General features: G+C 42.1%; 1 protein-coding gene across 2 annotated transcripts in view; it reads right to left on the bottom strand.

Moving 5' to 3' along the window:
- Positions 1-392: 392 nt before the first annotated feature.
- The window catches only part of NTRK3 (neurotrophic receptor tyrosine kinase 3), a 433,575-nt gene continuing 414,776 nt past the window's right edge, over positions 393-19,191 (bottom strand). The window contains exons 17-19 of one of the 2 annotated variants that reach the window (XM_044933422.2): positions 14,037-14,078; positions 10,046-10,204; positions 393-6,012 (exon numbers count right to left, since the gene is read on the bottom strand). In XM_044933422.2, the coding sequence (XP_044789357.1) occupies positions 5,827-6,012; positions 10,046-10,204; positions 14,037-14,078 (387 nt within the window). In that variant the 3' untranslated portion in view covers positions 393-5,826. The remainder of the gene's footprint in view (positions 6,013-10,045; positions 10,205-14,036; positions 14,079-19,191) is intronic. The other variant, XM_006070045.4, reaches the window with a different exon arrangement.

The following is a 19,191-nucleotide window of genomic DNA, read 5'->3' as shown; positions in this document are numbered from 1 at the left end:
GGTGGGAGGATCTCTTGTTTGCAAAGAATTTGTTTAGACAGTCCAGGGAACTCTGATTCGGAGGAACATACCAGGGAGGCAGAGACTATGTCAGAAGCCAGGATACCAGATTCTTTGTGTGAAATTGATTATTCTCACAGCAAAAGTTCTCATACCCCATGCAGGGATTCACAGATATTCACCACATCCACCACAGTCAGCAGTGCCTTTCAGAAAGAGCGATCAGCGATCAACATCTCACATTTTCTCCATCCCATCCCTCCCACAGATTGGTTTCACCTGCAGTGCTGGTGAATTCAATACCAGCCCAGAAACAGGACAGGATGTGTAGAAACAGTGAGTTCTCATGTGATCCGTGAACCGGGAAGAGTGATTTTCAGATGCTCAGGATGTCATCACCAGCAGAATTTAATTCAGGGAGCCCCCAACGATCGAACTTTACAAGAGAACAGATTTCCCATCAGGACCTTTCTGAACATCTCTTAGGCCAGTCCATCTCTGGATTTCTCATCCCTGAGACATGTAAGGCTCAAATTGATGAAGCTTGATGGAATCGACTTTCTTACTCCAAGGGGACCTCCACTGAAGTCTTTCCAGTGAAATATGTGGATATAAGCATATAAGGTATATAGGCCTATTCTCTCCATAAGTAGAAAAGGAAATGGTAACCCATTTCAGTATTCTTGCCTGGAGAATTCCATGGACAGAGTAGCCTGGCAGGCTACAGTCCATGGGGTCACAAAGAGCCAGACATGACTGAATGACTATCATTCACTCACTCTCCTTTAGATGACTTAAGATGATTCCCTGTGATGTTAGGCAATCCCAAAACATGTTCTAAAGCCTATACTGATATCTTAATGATAATATAAAAACTTGGAATCTTCCTTTGAAACCTATTAAGTGTAGCAAAAAAAAAAAAAAAAAAAAGATTGATATCAAAGAAGATACTGGTGCTCCAGGAACCAAAACCTTATTGGTTACAGAATCATTTTTTGCTCTGAGGCAATTGCTATGGGCTCAGTAGCAGGCTGGCTCCCAGCCAAAGCTGACAATAGCTAGTCCAGGGGCCTTTGAGGGCAGCTCTGTAGACTGGCAGCACATGGGCTCATGCGACAAACATCTATAGCTATTTCTCTGCTCCAGACGCTGAGCAAAGCATAAGGAAGACCCCAGACCTCAAGACCATCCATAGTAACAACCATACCTTGAGTGAAAACAATACTGCTGCTGTTTTGTTTGGAAACATGGCAAGAAAGTCACTCATCATGCCTGAATGAAGCAGAACTTTGTTGAATAGTCTGCCACTTAAAACACTGATGTCTTTTCAACGCCCTAGCTCCTCACAATAGCAGGTGAAAGTAAAGATCTCTTGAATTTTGTTTGACTCAGACTGCCAGCAACCTGTATGACGAGTAAGCAGGCACACTGTCTACAAGTCTTGGAACAGTTTCTGCCAACTTTGGGTATGTTGGTGTTGAATGGAGTAGCATGACCAGTTGAGGGGGACAGGTTGGTAAGATCAACCAAGGGGCCAGTTGGCAGCCTTCCTTAAAGGTATGAAAATTGGGTCCTGGGCTTGTCTGCTTGACTTCCCTCCACCAACAACCCCCAGACCTAATCATCACTGAGCCTGTCTGATTTGGCTTCTGTAATCAATATCTTAACCACCACTGATAATGCTCCCTCCTTCTCCTCCTTACCTATCTTTTATTTTCCTTCTTATTTCTAACAAGCAAGTCTAAAAAAAAAGTGTGAACATAACACAACATTTTTTAACTGAAAGAGACCTTAAGGATAACCATTCCAACTTTCTAAATGCCTCAGATGAGAAACAGGACAATCTGCAAGACTAGTTGACTTGGCCAACATCCCCTGAGAAACTAGAGCAAAGCCAGAAATCTCAGAGGTCTTCCCACCACTCCATGTCATCATCTACCTTCCCATGTATCCTGTGCTCTCCAGGCAAGACTGACCTGCTTTTGCTTCTGAGTTGAGTCTCATACAGCTCTAAAAATGGGCTGGCTGGCTGTTCTACCGTTGGTGTTGGTTTTGTAGTATTTAGCACCAAAAATAGTTGCACTAGTGTAGTCCGCAAAGTAAGCATCAGAGGAGAAAGAGTCATGGTCAACCTGAACCCAGAAGGACCAAGGAACCTTTGCCTCCTGTAGAAGGTCTCTTTCCAGGGATGATTTGCACACCATCTTCTGAGTGGAGGAAATATCAAGATTTTTGTCTGTTAACTAAACGAGGCTTTGTGACCCTCAAGATCCACTCAGAGATCAGAGGACAGCATTGGGTTCACCGCCAAAGTCAAGAACTGGAAAGGACCCTGGCCATGGCACCCTATTCCCAGGTGGGCATCTAACAGCAACTCACTCACACTCAGTCTGGGGGGGACCAGGTGAGGAGGGCGTGGCAAGGAGACCAGCCTGGGGGACCTCACGCATCCACCACAGCTACAAAGGAGCTTGCATGATGCTATGCCCCTTCCCAGTCACTCTGGCATGGACTTCTAAACTATGGAGTTTGGTAGCGGGCCATGAGATTGATCTAGATGTGGGTGGCCATATTGGCTAATGGGGTGTCATTTCAAAACCCATCTAACCACCTCCAGCTCTTTAAAAATAAATAAGCAAATAAATAACCCTTTACCAGGGCTTTTTGAGTGTGCAGGGAGGCTAGGAGGGTGAAGGAGAACTAAAGTGACCTCGGGCACTTCAGCCCTGCAGCGTTGTGACTGCCAAGGAAGAGAGGAGAGTCTTTTCGGAAGCCACCCACGTTCAGAAGGATGAGACTTCTGAGGCAACTGCCCCCACCCATTCAGGGTCTACAGAGGGCTCCCCCTGGCAGTCCAGAGTGGCCCTGAGGAAAAAGGACACAGAGATTTAGGGCTGATTCTAAGAATCTCAGAACAAAGAAGGGGCCCAAGTTGAGCAAGCACATCCTGCCTGTCACAGATACAGACATGGAGACCCAGGGGCGCCTTCTCAGTCCCGCCCCTCTACAGAAGGAAACACCTACTCGGCTCACCCCAGAGCCCCGAGGACCCTTTCCATTGCTGCAGCCCCATCCTCTGCCTCCTTCACTTTCCAAAAAGACTCTTGATGTTTGCTACCCACCGAGGTTAATAAGTCAATGTGCAGACTCTACACAGAGCTCACAGCAAGGGCAGCAAGAAAGCAAGCCCTCCCCCTCTGTATCCTTCATCTCGGACTCTCACAGGAGGCAGCTGCCGACAATGGATGTGACGAGGGCATGACCCCCAGGCCAACACAGAGGCCCGCGGGACTAGGACGAGGGAAATCTGACAACACCAGCCTCCGTGCTGGCAAAGGAATTGCCTTCTTTCATCAGGCCAGGATGACTCAGCACCCTGTATTGAAACCTTGCTGCATTCTGAATTCCCAGTGGCCCACTGATCCCTTCTCACCTCCCCATCTTCAAGACCACCAGAGACTCTGAGGTTCTAGGAATGTAGGTTCCAGAACACACAGACAGGAAGATGGAAGCCACGCAGTGTGTGTGTTGGGGGGTTGGGGAAGAGGCAGCAATAGGAAACTTGGGGACTCATCTCTCGCTAAGAGAAACCTCCTCCCAGGACCTCCCGACCGTTCCCTCCTGGAACACCTGTCTTTCATTTAGCTAGGACCAAACCAGACCGCAGAGTTCAACCCAGCATCAGCAGCCCTTGAGTGGCCCGAGGGGTCAACTGCCATAGGACAGCACAGGATTCCTTTGAGGTGGTCCATCCCAAGAGCTCTTCTCAAAAGTCCCAGGGGTGGGGAGCACAGCACAGTGAGAAAGCCCACACCCAACTCTGACTCCCTCCCCACCCCTCGCAGCCCACTCAGCAGCCTCGCCCCTCGCCGCAGCGCACCCGTGCCCCACCGTCTGAGCGCTGCTCTTTTCTATCCGGATAAAAATATTTGTGGGTCTTAAAAAAAGAAGCAAAGCCACAAACACAGAATTCAGTCTCCCGAACCCCACACAGGATGACTGTCCAGCAGCTGACCAGAACGTCCAGGCTGCCGATTGTCCCTTAAGCTGGCAGAGAGGGAGGCAGGTCAGGGGACCCGGAGATGCCAGTTGGGCAAAAGGCCAGTCCATTCGGTAGGGCCGGTGGCCTGGGAGAAGCACAGCCTCTCCTCCCCCGCGGGAGGGCTCCCTGGGGCCAGGCTGTCGGTTTCCATGGGCCTCTTGTGGTCATGGGTCAGGGGGCCCAGAGACCCACCCCATCATGGTCCTTGACAGCAGCCACTGAGAAGGCAGTGATCCCCCTGGTGCCGGGGCAGACGCAGCTGGCCCCAGCCCAGATGCTTCTTCGTTCTCTCTCCCTGGTCGGGGCTCCATCCTCATTAAGATGCCCAGCCCGCAGCGGTGGCCATTGGACGCCTCCCAAAGCAGCCTCGGCCCCTCCCCCGCCCCCAGCCCACAAAAGCGATTCCTCAGCCCCTGCATTTTCACAGCGGCTCAAAGGCAGATGCATCAATCCTTCCAGGGGCTGGAAACGTGAGGGGAATGCCAAGGGGCCAGGTGCAGGTGCCAAATAGAGTCTCCCCTGCTGGCTCCTGCCCACACCATCACCTGACTCTCTGAAACAAGCACTGCCTGTGCCTCTGGCTGGACCTGGCCCCCTTTTCCAGCAGCGGGGTTTACCTGGGGCTTAACAGGGCTCCCAAGAAGTGGAAGCTAGAATCTAGAGGAGACAGGATGAGACACGGAGGACCCAGAGGGGGCACACCTTCAAACACCTGCGAGGCAAGAACTCTCCTGCTGTTGGAACCCTGCTACATCCACATTTACAGACAACATGGGGGTGTCCAAAGCCCCCCTTATCTCCCCAGCAGCCTGAATGTGGGAGGCGAGGCCAAGGAGTCTTTGCCTGATGGAAAGACAGAAGGCAGTGCCATGACAGGGTTCAGATTTCGGCTTTTAATTCTGTGGCTCGTTAAATCCAGCAAGTCCAGTTTTTGAAGTTCAGAGGATAGATGACACCTCTCTTTCAGATTTAGAAAGGAAGGCGTGGTTTACACCCAGATGGATGTAGTCCACTGTGGCCATGGTTTCGTGTTTTGCTGTTGTTTGTTCAGTGTTTACTTGTAGGCGCCACTGTTGACTCCCCAAAGCATGAGGACTGTACTTTCCAGAAAGAACAAGTTAGAAAATTGTCCGGAAGTGGTGGAGAGGAGGAAGGCGGTGGAGACGATGGTCAGGGGAGGCGTGAGGTGTTCCAGTGGCCCCTGGTCTGGTATTCTTTCCTTTCTGACCCTGTTAACACGGTCTGCCCATGCGCCTGTGTAGAGCTTGAGGCTAACACACCTGTGCAGGTGATCACACCCATGCAGAAGTGGTTGGCACTCCTCCCCAGCTCCTCCCATCCCAATACAAAGATTGTCTCTCTGCATCTTTAAGATCTTCCACTCTCAAAAGACAGAGCTGAAGAAATACAGGCCACAGCCTACACCTACGCAAATTTCCAATTGCGTTCATAATATATAAGATTTTCTGGGTTGTCATTACAGTCTTGCAGTTTCTGTATCAGCAGCTTCTCTGTGCATTAGAGAAGAGGGTATCTCTCTGTAGATATAGATAGATAGATAGTTAGATATATAAATATATATATATATATATATGCCAAACTGCCTTACAGGGTTTTTCTCTTTCTTTTTCAGTGTTGTATGTGTAGCAGGCACTTGAGTTTATATGAAGATGTTTGCTTCAGTCAAGGATGGAAGAAAATAGTCTGTGAGGTGGAAAAGAGGGATGGGGTGAGGCCAGGAGAGAAGAGGCAACAGAATATGGATTTGTGACCACCGGCCACTGCTAGCCAAGGATGTCCAGGTAGATGGGGGTGGCTTTCCCCAAAGCATGGAGGATCTTGTAGATCTCCTTGATGTTCAGCCGCTGCTGTGGTTCCCTCTGCCAACACCCCAGCATGACATCATACACCTCTTTGGGGCAGACTCGGGGCCGCTCCAAAACACGGCCTTGGGTGATGCACTCGATGACCTAGAAAAGGGGAAAGAACAAGGAAGTCATGGCCAATGTTCAGCTGTAGCCCAGCGGCTCAAGCTCAGCAAAAGGCCACGATTTCAGTGATGCTCTTCAGTGAAGACTGGGCTGAGATCAGAGTTGCTCATCTGTCCTGGGCATGAGTTCCAAGTGCCAGGACCCAGCATTGGCTGGCCCAGGCCCCTGCTGCCCTTTGCACTCCATCTCTGCTTTTTTAAATTGGAGGATAATTGCTTTACAATGTTGTGCTTTTTTCTGCCATACAACAACGTGAATCAGTCATATATACATACACACACACACACACACACACACAAGGACTGCAGCCTACCAAGTTCCCCCATCCATGGAATTCTCCAGGCAAGAATACTGGAGTGGGTTGCCATTCCCTTCTCCAGGGGATCTTCCCAACTTAGGGACTGAACCCAGGGTGTATATATATATATATATATATATATATATATATATATATCCTCTCCCTCTTGAGTCTCTTTCCTAACACCCCCATCCTGCCCCTCTAGGAGGTCATCACAGAGCACCAGGCTGGGTGCCCTGTGTTATATAGCAATGTCCCACTAACTATCTATTTTACACATGATATGACAACATATATGTCAATTCTACTTGCTCTGTTTCTTTAAAAGTCCTTAACACTGGGACCAACTGCCTGATTCACCACTGCCGAGCTGGGTGGCCAGAGAAAGTCAACTGGCCTCATAGGATCTCAGCATCCTTACCTGTAAGATGGGTACCATCCCTTGACCAACTCGTTTAAGGACCCAATGAGGAGGAAAAGGGATTGTCTGACTCAGTGTACCAAAGGGGAGGCCACAAGGAGGAGCAGGAAGAAAGCAGATAACGTATAGTTGGACCATCCCCAACTGGAAACTCAGGACCATGCCTGTAATTTGTGGTTGAAGTCCAATTCTTCAGAGTGATTTCTTTGCTGCCACTGTGAATTTTTAAGATTCCATCTTCCAGTTCTCAGGTTATTTGAACTTCTTCCTAACTCTCACTATGTAACCTTGGTCAGCTTACTGACTCCAAACTACAGTGTCCTCATTTGAAGAAAAATTGTGATGATAAAAACATACAAAATCATCTCTAGGCAAGTGCTTTCCTGGTGGTTGAGTGGTAAAGAAACTGTGTGCCATCCCAGGAGATGCTAGAGACTTGGGTTTGATCCCTGGGTTGGGAAGATCCCCTGGAGGAGGGCATGGCAACCCACTCGAGTATTCTTGCCTGGAGAATCCCATGGACAGAGGAGCCTGGCATTGCAAAGAGTCGGACACGACTGAAGTGACAGCATGCATGCATTTCTAGTAGAGAACGTAAAAAGTATTATTGGGTTGGCCAGAAAGTTTGTTTGGGTTTTCCTTAGAATGCAATGGAAAAATATGAATAGACTTCTTGGCCAGCTTCACATTTCCCCCTTTTGTCTGCATTAGTCTATCTGTAGTCTTTTTTACTTATTTATTTATTTTTACTTTTTGAATGTGCCTCATGGCATGTGGGACCTAGTTCCCTGACCAGGGATCGAACCCACGCCCCCTGCACTGGTAGATGGACTCTTAACCACTGGGCCAACAGGGAAGTCCCTGTATGTGTAGCTTTTATCTCCCTAGGCTGCCCCCAATAACACCTTGTCTGCAGCATAGCCTCATGTCACTCTGGGGCAGCTTGTCAAGCAATCCCTGTGTCAGCACTTTCTTGGTCCTGGTCTTCCCAGTCTGCAAAGGCCCACTAGGCTCTATTCTTGGCCAGTCTGATAGATCTGCTGCTGCTCATGTTCCCTGCTTTTATTTGAGCCTTGTCTCCATCCTCTATTACCTTCACCTCCGTGAAAAGAGGTCTAGTGGAAACTGAAGGAGTGGCTGCTAGTGCTAATATTAAAAGCACTGGATGTCTCCTCCTCTCCAGATTGCCCATTTGATAGAGAAATTCATGATCAGTGACTTCTAGGACTTGATTGCTGGGGTGGGTGGAGTGGACAAGGTAACTGGGGGCGGAGGGAGGGGCCGGGGAGGTAGGAAGCTCATCTTCAAGGCCAATGCCTAACTGAGGAGTGTCAGAAATGACCTCGTTTGTGATGCTGAGGCAGATTAGATATCCAGGACAGATTGTCTGTTGAGACCAATAGAGCCCTCAGCCCAGAATCCCCTTTCCACTGGAGCCACCAAACTACATGGGGGCTGTGATCAGGATGCTTTGTGTGCCTGAGTGCTGCAAATGTGCCAGGATGTATATACACATGGATATGTGTATATGCATTCATGTGTGTGTGTGTGTGTGTGTGTGTTTACCACCACCCCCTACCCAGGAAAACAATAGTTGTGTATGTGTATGTGTTAGCCTCTCAGTCATGTCCAACTCTTTGCAGTCCCATAGACTGTAGCCCACCAGGCTCCTCTGTCCATGGAATTCTCCAGGAAAGAATACTAGAGTGGGTTGCCGTGCCCTTCTCCAGGGGATTTTCCTGACCCAGGGATTGAACCCAGGTCTCCTAAATTGTAGGCAGATTTTTTACCATTTGAGCCACCAGGGAAGCCCATGAAGCACCATAACAAATGAGTTTTGATATACACACTTTCATTTTTTTTTAGAAAAGTTGTTAAAATGTATTTTCCTTCTTTGGGAAATGTCGTCAGGACCCATTCCATTTCCAAATGATAACATATTATAAATTTAAAGAAATGCCTTCTTTTCAGCCTTTGATATTTACTTAATTAAATGGTCAGGGTACAGGAAAGCCAACATGAACATAGCTTCCAAAAAGAAAGACACTTTCTAGAATATTCAGATAGGATTCTAATATTAAAAGGTCCTCCTCATGTTCATGTTTTCCCAGAAAACAGACCATAGACTGCAATCTTTTATACTTCTGCTGGGTTGGGAGACCCAGCCCTTTACTGCCTACAAACTGGACTGAGTTCCCTGGGGCAACACAAGTCACTGAGAAGCATCTTGTTCTGGACCACAGCCCAGGCCTTCTCCAGGCGGAAGCTTTCACCTCTGAGACCGGGCCAATCCACTCCAGAACCCCAAGCAGCCCCCCTTCTTTTGTCCTGAATTTCAACAAGTGTTTGTGTGAAAAATACTGAGTTAATACAGGCTAATGTGCTTCGGAAAATGCCTGGCTTTAAACGTGAGCTGTTATTCAATTTGATGGCTAGCACTTTTTATTAATACTGTACATCAAAAGCGTAAAAATGCATGATGTGTATATTACTACATTTACTATTATGATTCATCTTACTCCCGGAAGTCCACACACAGCTCTATCAGTGCGTGAAATGTGCCTTCCCCATCCACCTTCCAGAGCATCTCTGGGCCTGGCCTGCCTAAAGCCTCTGGGGACCCAGATGATCTGGTGTACTTAGTGGTAGGTGTTTCCACAAGACGGCACAATTGAAAAACTTCATAGTTGTTTTTTTGTTTTCACTTTCTGTCTTAGTGAAACATTTGTGATTTTTTAAGTGTAGCAGAGCAAACAGAACTGTGCCTTGCATCTCAATGTCGACATCTGATTTCATGCTCTCCTGACAACCACAGCACATTTCCTGCAGTTATGCTTTTTTTCTGTTTCCTATCAAGAAGGTCTCTCTCCTCCTGCTTCTGCTGACATTTGCTCTGCTAGCTTCAAACCCCACCCAGTGTTTTGCACACTCTTGTCTAGCTGCTGGCTTCAGATATCTTTTATCAGCCTCCCACAGATCAAGGTTCCCACCTGCCCCTTTCTTTCCTTTTTTAAAACTTTTTGTTTTATATTGGGGTGTAGACGATTAACAATGTTGTGACCGTTTCAGGTAAACTCAGGCAACTCAATCATACATATACATGTATCCACTCTCCCCCAGTCCCGCCCATCCAGGCTGCCCCATAACACTGAGCAGAATTCCTTGTGCTGTACAGTAGGTCCTTGTCGGTTATCCATTTAAAATATAGCAGGGTGAACATGTCCATTCCAAACTCTTTAACTATCCCTTCCCCCCACCCCATCACTCCTCCCGGCATCTGCCCCCTTCCGTACTTCTGTGTTTGAGAGCTGGAACCATGGCTGCTTTCCATAGGTGAAGATCTCCCAGAGAATCACCCCAAAGCTCCACACGTCACTCTCCGTAGTGAACTTCCGGTACATGATGCTTTCGGGGGGCATCCAGCGAATCGGGAGCATGGTATGTCCTCCCACCTAAAAGGGGCCAAGACAGAAGCACACACAGAGTGACCCAATGACCAGAATCAGTTGCATCAGCCTGCACTCTTCATCTGAAGATGCCCTCTTGATGCATCTTATTCTAAGATAGCCAAATGGGATGCAACTTTTGTGTCGAAAGGCCAGTGGAGATGCTGACCTCCAAGCCCTAGGATGCTAGAGGCAGCTAGGGTAGCAATTAGAGATCACACCTAAGGGAAGGTAGGCTCCTTGGCATAGAAGGTCAAGAAAGATTACAAGATGATTTGAAGTGGGAGAGAGGGTTTCAGAATCTGGTACTACAGTCAGATCTAACCTTGAGAAGGAGTCCAGAAGGAAGTCACAAAATCACTGAGCGAGGCTAACAAGTCTCAGAGGATTTGCAAACATTAGGTTAGACTCCTTGGCCAAGGAGGTTAAAGCACAATGTGGTCGATGTGCACCTAGTCTGTAGAACTATGGCTTTAGCATTTATCTGACAATCTTGAATTTCTCACTGTAACTTAGGGCTTGGAGAGAAAGGGATAGGGAAGTTCAAAAGCATGAGAGATCACATGCTAATAAGAAATCAGGTGGACTACAAGAGAATTCACAACCATTCTTAGCAAGATCGCAAAAGCCAGGAAGGAGAGTGTTTTTTAAAGTAACCCAAGGAAGACATTGGGCTTCCCCAGTGGCTCAGTGGTAAACAATCTGCCTGCAACGCAGGAGATGTGGGTTTGATCTGTGGGTTGGGAAGATCCCCTGGAGAATGAAATGGCCACCCACTCCAGTATTCTGACCTGGGAAATCCTATGGACAGAGGAGACTGGCGGGCTATAGTCCCTGAGGTCACAAAAGAGTCAGACACAACTTAATGACCAAACAACAACAATAATAACAAGGACATTAGCCAGCTGTGGATCTACTGATTTGCAGTCCAGGATATGAGGAAGCAACTGACATTCAGGCTTTACTTCCCTGAGAAAAAACAGTAGGGAAATCCTCACTGCCCAGCAGGTTAGAGATATTATTAGCATAAGTGGAAGAAAATTCACAGCATGTTTTAGAACTCACGAACTAACTGCATCATTCATAAACAGAGCAGCAGAAATTGGAACTTCTGGCTAACACATGAAACTTGTTAGAAAACTGTTTTCCACTGATCGAAAAAGAGCTCTTTATAAATGAACTATTATGATGAACAATGAATTGAAGCTCTCATTTCTATGATGGGCCAGTTGTAGGAATTATAATCATAAACACATAAGAAAGAATGAGGTGCTGAAGACGGGCAATCTTGTTACTAAAAAAAGAGATCATGTTTGCAGTATCCACAAAGTATTTTAGAAGGTAAATGATAATATGGATCTGCAGAAGTTGTTTTCAACCTGGGGTTTTATAATCAAGACAGTTCTGCATCGAGTGTAAAGACAAATGAAGATGTTTCTTTCAGATAAGTAAAGACTCAGAGAGTTTACCATTCATGGCCTTTCAGAAAAATAAAGCAGAAAAATTAATTGAGGATGTACTACAGGAAAATGAAAACAGAATCTAAAATATACAATGAGTTGGAACATAACAAAGAGTGCAAAGCAAATAAGCCACAGAAACACAGTCTAAATCAAAATAATGGTCAGTACTATGTTAGTTAAATGTAATATAATTACTAATAAAGGATTTCTGTAAGACAGAGGTATAAAGTAAACAATACCACTAATAATGCTAATAGTAATATCATTGCTACTATTAACAATATTCTGGAATGAAACTTTTAGATAATATTAAAAATAAGTGCATATAAGAGTAGATAGGGAAATAATTAAAAGCCCAATAAAGACTCTGCAAGGGAATTTATAGCCTTCAATTGTTGTAACAGTTTAACTTTAAATGTGCTTGCTAAAATAGTAATGTAGCTACTAAAAGAATAAAAACAGTACATATGGTTTCCAAAGCAGTTTCAGGAAAATAGAACCAAAAATCTCTAACCAATACAAAAAGACCACAAAAAAGAAGGTGGGATAATGGTAAATAGCAAGCACAAATGAAAAAGAACTTTAAATTACATCACTATAGACAATGAGAACTAATAGGCTATACTATCTTTTAAATAAAGAAAAAATTTATGTTAAAAAAACCAAGATACATGTTATCTAGAAAAGACATGTTTAAAAGGAAATAACAGAAAATGTTGAAAATTTTGAAAGAATTTAAAAACACAAAACAGTAAAAAAAAATACTCAATATATGATGTGCGTAATATTTAATACATTGATACATAAAAATAAAGGGCAAATATAATTGAATAGATAATATAACTTGAATAGATAATATGCAATATATGTAACACATATGAAAATATAATCCATGTATAAAGTATATTGTATATATGCTATATAATCAATATAGAGTATATCAAAAATTGAATATACACATGAAAAATATTTCAGAAAGTCAAGAACTAAATGAAGACAAAGTGATCTATATTATATCTGAAGGTGATAAAATTTGCCATTATGAAAAATCACAAACATTTTTACTCAAATTAACAGCAATAAAAATGTATAAAAAAGTAAAATAGGTTATAAATAAAAGAAAACTGACAAAGCTACAATTACAAAGGCAAATTAAAACACTTATTTTGCAAAATGACAGATCAAGAAGACAACAAAAATAAAGATACATTTAAAAAATACAAATAATGAGTTTTAATTGATAGATACGGGTGATGTATGTATCTTTCAGCCTCCTTAAAAAGTTGCATATTATTTCCAATTACCTAAAACGTGTTTACAAAAACAAATCACATATTACCTTAAAAAGAAGTCAGAAATTCCAAGAGAAAAAACAAGGTAAACTAAAGTAAAAATAAAAGAAGAAAAGCTATTCTTTCAAAAGATGCCCAAAACTACCAACATCCTTTCCTGACTAATAGTTCTAATTCATTAATAATAAAAGGCAAACTTCCTTTATTTAATACACTAAATATCATATTTACTGATAAAACATTGAAAGCATAGAAGGTATCTTCTATTACAGATTTGATGCAAAACTCTGTATGTGATCCTAGTCAATACAATAAAGTGAGAATAAAAACAAGATAAAAACACTGAAAAGGAAGAGTCAAGACTATCATTGTTTGCATATGATATGACAGTTCAAGACAATTAGCTATAAAGCAATTAGAACCATTTTATGATTTAGTAAGCTACTCAGACGTAAAATGAATACACAAAAATCAAATTACTCTCATGCACTGTAGCAATGACTTCAAAATTCAATGAAAAGTAAACTTGTTTGTACAATAGCAACAAGAACAACAACCAAAAAAATGTTTAAAATTCCTTGGTATAAACCTTAGCAGAAAATTCATAAGGTCTATGTAAATATAACTATTAAAAAACATAAAAGAAGATCTGAAGACATGGAAAGATGTGTCTTTTCCTTGGATAAGAAGACTCAGTTATAAACTTCTCATTCATCCCAAAATTAATCTAAAAATTCAGCACCATCTAAATAAAACCCTCAATGGCATAATGTATGGAAACTGACAACACAGTACCAAAATTCATCGAGAGGAGCATTTGATTAAAAAAACTAAGATATACTTGTAATAGAACAACAAGGGATATTTGCTCAATCAGATAGAAAAACACAATATCAAACTACAGGAATGAACACATTGGGTTATTGGCATAGGAATAGACAAATTTCTTTGATCAATGGAACAAAGTAGAGTCCAGAAACAGACTCACGTATCAATACTGGAATTTAATATATGAAATGATGGGTTAGTAATCAGTGTAGGGACAATGAACTATTCATTTAAAAAGTACAGTTAGATACCTACCTCACACCATATACAAAAATCATTTCCAGATGGATTAAAGAGCTAAACATAAAAAACAAAACAATAATCATATTAGAAGAAAACTTAGAAAACTATTTGTATAACCTCAGGAGAGAAAGGCCTTCCTAAATAAGACACATGTTCAAGAAGCCATAAAGGACAGAATTCAGAGATACCCCTGGTAAAAATTAAATACTTTTGCATGGCAAAATACAAAATCACCATAGTTAAGAAACAAATGGCATAGTTGCCATATATGTAAGAAGGAATTAAAATCCATACATTATAAAGTGTTTTATTTAAATTAGTTAAACACAAGAAATCCAACAGAGAAATGAAGAACAGATGATTCACAGAAGAGCTACAAATGGCCACGAACACATGAAGAGATGTGAGTTAAAACAATAAAGAGACGCATTCTTCATCATGTGGGGAAAATGAAGAGACTGGTACTTTCCAGTGTATAAAAAGCCTGAGGAAAGAGTTGTTCGTTGCTAAGATTGGGCTGCCTTTTCTGAGGGCAGCCTGGCAGAATATGTCCGTCCTAAAGATGTTAAGTGAAAGTGAAAGTGAAGATGCTCAGTCGTGTCTGACTCTTTGCGACCCCATGGACTCTAGCCTACCAGGCTCCTCAGTCCATGGGATTTTCCAGGCAAGAATACTGGAGTGGGGTATCATTTCCTTCTCCAGGGGATCTTCCCAACCGAGGGATCAAATCCTGGTCTCCTGCATTGTAGGCAGATGCTTTACCGTCTGAGCTACCAGGTTAAGTGCCTTTTAATTCAGCAATTTCACTTCTAGGAGTCTTAGAAAAATACTTGCTTATGTAAGCAAAAATACTTCATTGAGGATATTTTATTTCATTGTTTTTAAGGGCAGCAATTTGTTCATCATTAAATGTATATGCAGCACTTAAAAGGAATGTAGTAGAGTTATATACTGTGATATGTAAATACGTCCAGGATATATTAAATAAAAATGTAAAACACTGTAAATATATATTAGCATTCTCATTTATGTAAAATGTGTGTGCATAAGCAAATATATTAAAAGGCAATAACGTATAAGTCTGTAAGTGCATAGAAAAAGGTCCAGAAAGATAGTCATTAAGCCAGCAATTTCCTCCAGGAAGGAAAAGTGAGAGAACTGACCAAAAAGAAAACTCCATTTTTTCTATATTATGTATTTCTATGCTGTCTGTTCATGAGCATGTACCACATTTGAAAATTTTAAAACAATAAAAGGAAAAAAACTAAACATATGACTAAAGGAAAACCAGTGGACCTAATTTATTCATGTTCTAAATCAAAATATTTTTTGAGAAAAATTAGGTTTTTGATGAAAGCTAGTGGAATGGTTTCTTGTACCTGGTTTCTTGAATGAAAAGGAAAAGAGGTTAGGAATATGGGAACATTTCTCTTGATGAGAAATGGTAAATACTGGATTCTTACAAATTGATGTGGGCTGTTTGCTTCATTTGATGATTCTATGCATAACCCAGAAGAGCCATTTCAAATTGAAATTTCCAAATGTACAAAATGAGAAATCTGGGTGCCTCAGTATAAATTTTGAGGAGTTTAAGTCTCTGGATAGAAAATTATCAGAAAGGTATTAATCAGTCACAGAGGTACCGCTAAGAAGAATTTTATTAATTCTGCGTGGCATCACCAGTGTGGATGAAATTTATACAGCATTCCTCCAGAAGTGGACTGAAATACTTCTAGTGGAATGTGATATAACAACAACAACAACAACAAAATCAATAAATTGGAAGTCAAAAACCCTGGGTTCTGATGTGACTTTTGACAAACTCTTAACCTCTTTGAATCTCAATTTCCTCATCTTCAGCATAGAAGTTAAGCAACAGCTGTGTCTAAAGTGAGATGATATATTCAATATATAGAAACCCACTGAGCATCATGAAATACAAGAGTATACACATAAAATGCAGAGACTGCGCCCTGTGTGTGGTGAGCACCGGGACAAGCCTAATTTCCTAGACTGTCCATATTTCCCATAGGTCTGCCTAGACTATACTGATTTTCCTTCAGAGCTGCCTGCATTCCTGTATCCTTCTCTCATATTAGAGAGATTCACTCTGGGAAAGTTACTGGTCAAATCCTTCCCAGGTTAAAATACACACACACACACACACACACACACACACACATATATATATTGACAAATATGCCCATCATGAAACCTAGCCAGGCAAGCAATGGGATAAAATAATAATCTTAATAAGAATAATCCTAATTAATACACACTGAATATCACTGGCTGTGAAACACACTGGATGTAACATACCACTGGATGCTACACACACTCTGCATTTCAGCCTCTCTCTCATACTATGTGGTAGAGTTCCCTATGATCCCCATTTCACAGATGAAGATAAGGTAACTTGCCCAGGCACTGCCCCAGAAATTCTAGTTAATGATCCAAGCTCTCAATGAGATACACTAAGAATCTGAAGGCTGAGCCTTTGAACAGGAAATATACAGGAATAAGGCAAAAATTCCAAGGAATGAGTCAAGAAAAAAATAAGTCCTTGGAGATCTTTGGATTATACTACCTTAGATAACTCTTCCAGCACTTCTATTATTGTGGATTCAAGATGCTTGTCAGCCTGACCTTCCATCACAAACTTCCCTTTCACCTTAGGATGTCAGTGGCCACTGATGATCATTGCCGAGATCCATTATTTCATTAGTGGCTGCAAAAGGGTGACATTCTAATTCTAGCATTCCCTCTGCATATATCAGCTGGAAATCTTCCCAGAATAAGAACTTTCCTTCGTTAACTACTGGTTACGCTGGTGACAGTTTATATAGAAACTCCTTTTATCTACCAGCTTTCAGAATAATGAGTTCCTTCTCTGTACATGTGTGTTAGTCTCTCGGTCGTGTCTGAATCTTTGCAACCATGTGGACTGTAGCCCGCCAGGCTCCTCTCTGTCTATGTGATTCTCCAGTCAAAATACTGGAGTGGGCAGCCATTCTCTTCTCCAGGGGATCTTCCCGACCCAGGGATCAAACCTGCATCTCCTACTTTACAGGCAGATTCTTTACTGTCTGAGCCACCAGGGAAGCCCGAGTTCCTTAGCTAGCATCCTCTGAAGGTGACCAGTGAGAGGCTTATTTTGTTTTAGCTTGTTTTTGAGAAGCATAGTTAATTATTTGTGCCTGTGTGTGTGTGTTTACACATTTGGAGTGTTTCAGTTAATTATAATTTTTCTTTTTGATGCTCACTGTTCAATCTTTGGCCAGTAGCAGCCTCTTCAAGCTGGCACATCTCACCAAACCCCAGTGGTCTTTGATAGCATTCTTGCTTTCTGACATGAAAAAAAAAAAAAATCCTAGGCTCATTTTGTCCACTTGCTGTCCTGGCCCTAACTCAGTTATTTTTTTCAAGGAGCCTTGGGTCCTTTCAGTGGACAATGGAATTTAGGGACCACGTGATGGAAGCCAGGAATGCTCACCTCTGTTGGGTTGATCAGTATTTATTTCTAGGTCCTTATAGTGGAAAACACTAGGAAAATATTTCCTTTGAAAGGAAAATATATCATGAGTTCATATTGATTTTTCCAACTCAAATTTAGGATTACAGAGTTTTACTTAATTTTTTTGGTTTTATATTTGGTGTGGTTTTTTTTTTTTTGCTGAAAATATTGATTCTTACACTAGTGATATTACTTATTTTTTTATCCATATATATATATATATATTTCAAATTCAGCTGAAGATCATTACCAACAACATGATTCTGAAAGCTGTCTTTGCAGCCCTACTCATCTTTAGGATGCACATACTAGGGACATATTTAAGACACTGCTGTGTTTTAAAGTCACAGGAAATAATTCCTCTCCGAGTGGCCAAGTCACCAACATCATGTGCAGGTTTATTTGTTTCATTTAGCTTTTGATTTTTAAGACTTGCTTTCCTTTTTCTTTCCCATTCAACATAATATTTTGTAACGATGCAAAAACCATTACATGATTTTAAAGTCAACCCCAAATCAAGGTACGTGAACCTAAGTCGAGTTTCATCTCTGCTCACTCCCTCCATCCTGCTCTCCTCCTCCCCTGAAGGCAACCATTTCATGCTCGTTTTTAGTTTATTCTTCAATTGTTTTTAACGTAAGCAAATAGGGATTATATTCATTCTCCTCACTTTCATAAATGGAAGCACCATACCATATCTGTTATATACTTTACCTTTTCCCCCATTAGGATTCTCTCATTCCTTTTCTAGCTAGTTTGGACTCCATGTGCATGATTACACCACAGGTTACCTAATCAATCCACTGTTTATAGGCCTGGGATTGCTGCCATTCTTTCGTTATTGCCAACAGGGAAACGCACTTTTACATATAGCTCAGGATGCTTCTCACTTCTTCTAAAGGGTAATAGCCTAGAATTCCCATTGGATCGTAGCCTAGAATTCTCATGCAATATAATAGGCAGAGAGAGACTTCAGTGACCACTGAAAGGAATTCAACCTAAGATCCATATAACTTTGGAAATACACGCAATCCTGGAACCTAGCAAGGATAGTTTTGAAGGTTTATGCAGATCCTTACTCTCTTACAGATTTTTTCTAACACTGAGAACCCCCTGTGGTAAGCAATTTCCCTGCCCAACTGTTCACGCACACATGCATGCGTGCACACACACTCACACACACACGCTGCCACTCTCAAAGGGGAAGACAAATGTTTCACTCATTCTAAACCTCAGGAGAGAAAACCTACAGACCACAAATGAATAAACTCTATGAAATATTAGTATAGGTGTTGAAAATGAATGTCTCTAGTGACTGGGAAATAAATTCTTTTGCAAGTTCGGTGGTTTTTAATTCTTTTCAAACCACTGAAGGGGGACAAGCCAAAAAGAATTATCAACTGAGAGAAGAGTAAAAAGAAATTTTGATAAGAGACCAAATGTGATTTTGGGCAAATAACGAGATATGAGTTGTAGTAATAAAACGCTTTCCTTTCCCATCCATTCATTTATTGTGAATAGTGTTTCTCATTTCTTATATTTATAAAAATAAAAAAGCAGTAATAGAACTGATTCTGAACCCTAACCTTATTCTTTATTTTAGCACTAAATAATATTGATTAATGAATACAGGCTAATTGAAAAATATGAGAT

This window comes from Bubalus bubalis, chromosome 20 (assembly GCF_019923935.1).
Source record: "Bubalus bubalis isolate 160015118507 breed Murrah chromosome 20, NDDB_SH_1, whole genome shotgun sequence".
In the NCBI taxonomy this organism is placed as follows: domain Eukaryota; kingdom Metazoa; phylum Chordata; class Mammalia; order Artiodactyla; family Bovidae; genus Bubalus; species Bubalus bubalis.
The sequence above is the reverse complement of the archived record's forward strand: the minus strand, read 5'-3'. Positions and strand labels throughout refer to the sequence as shown.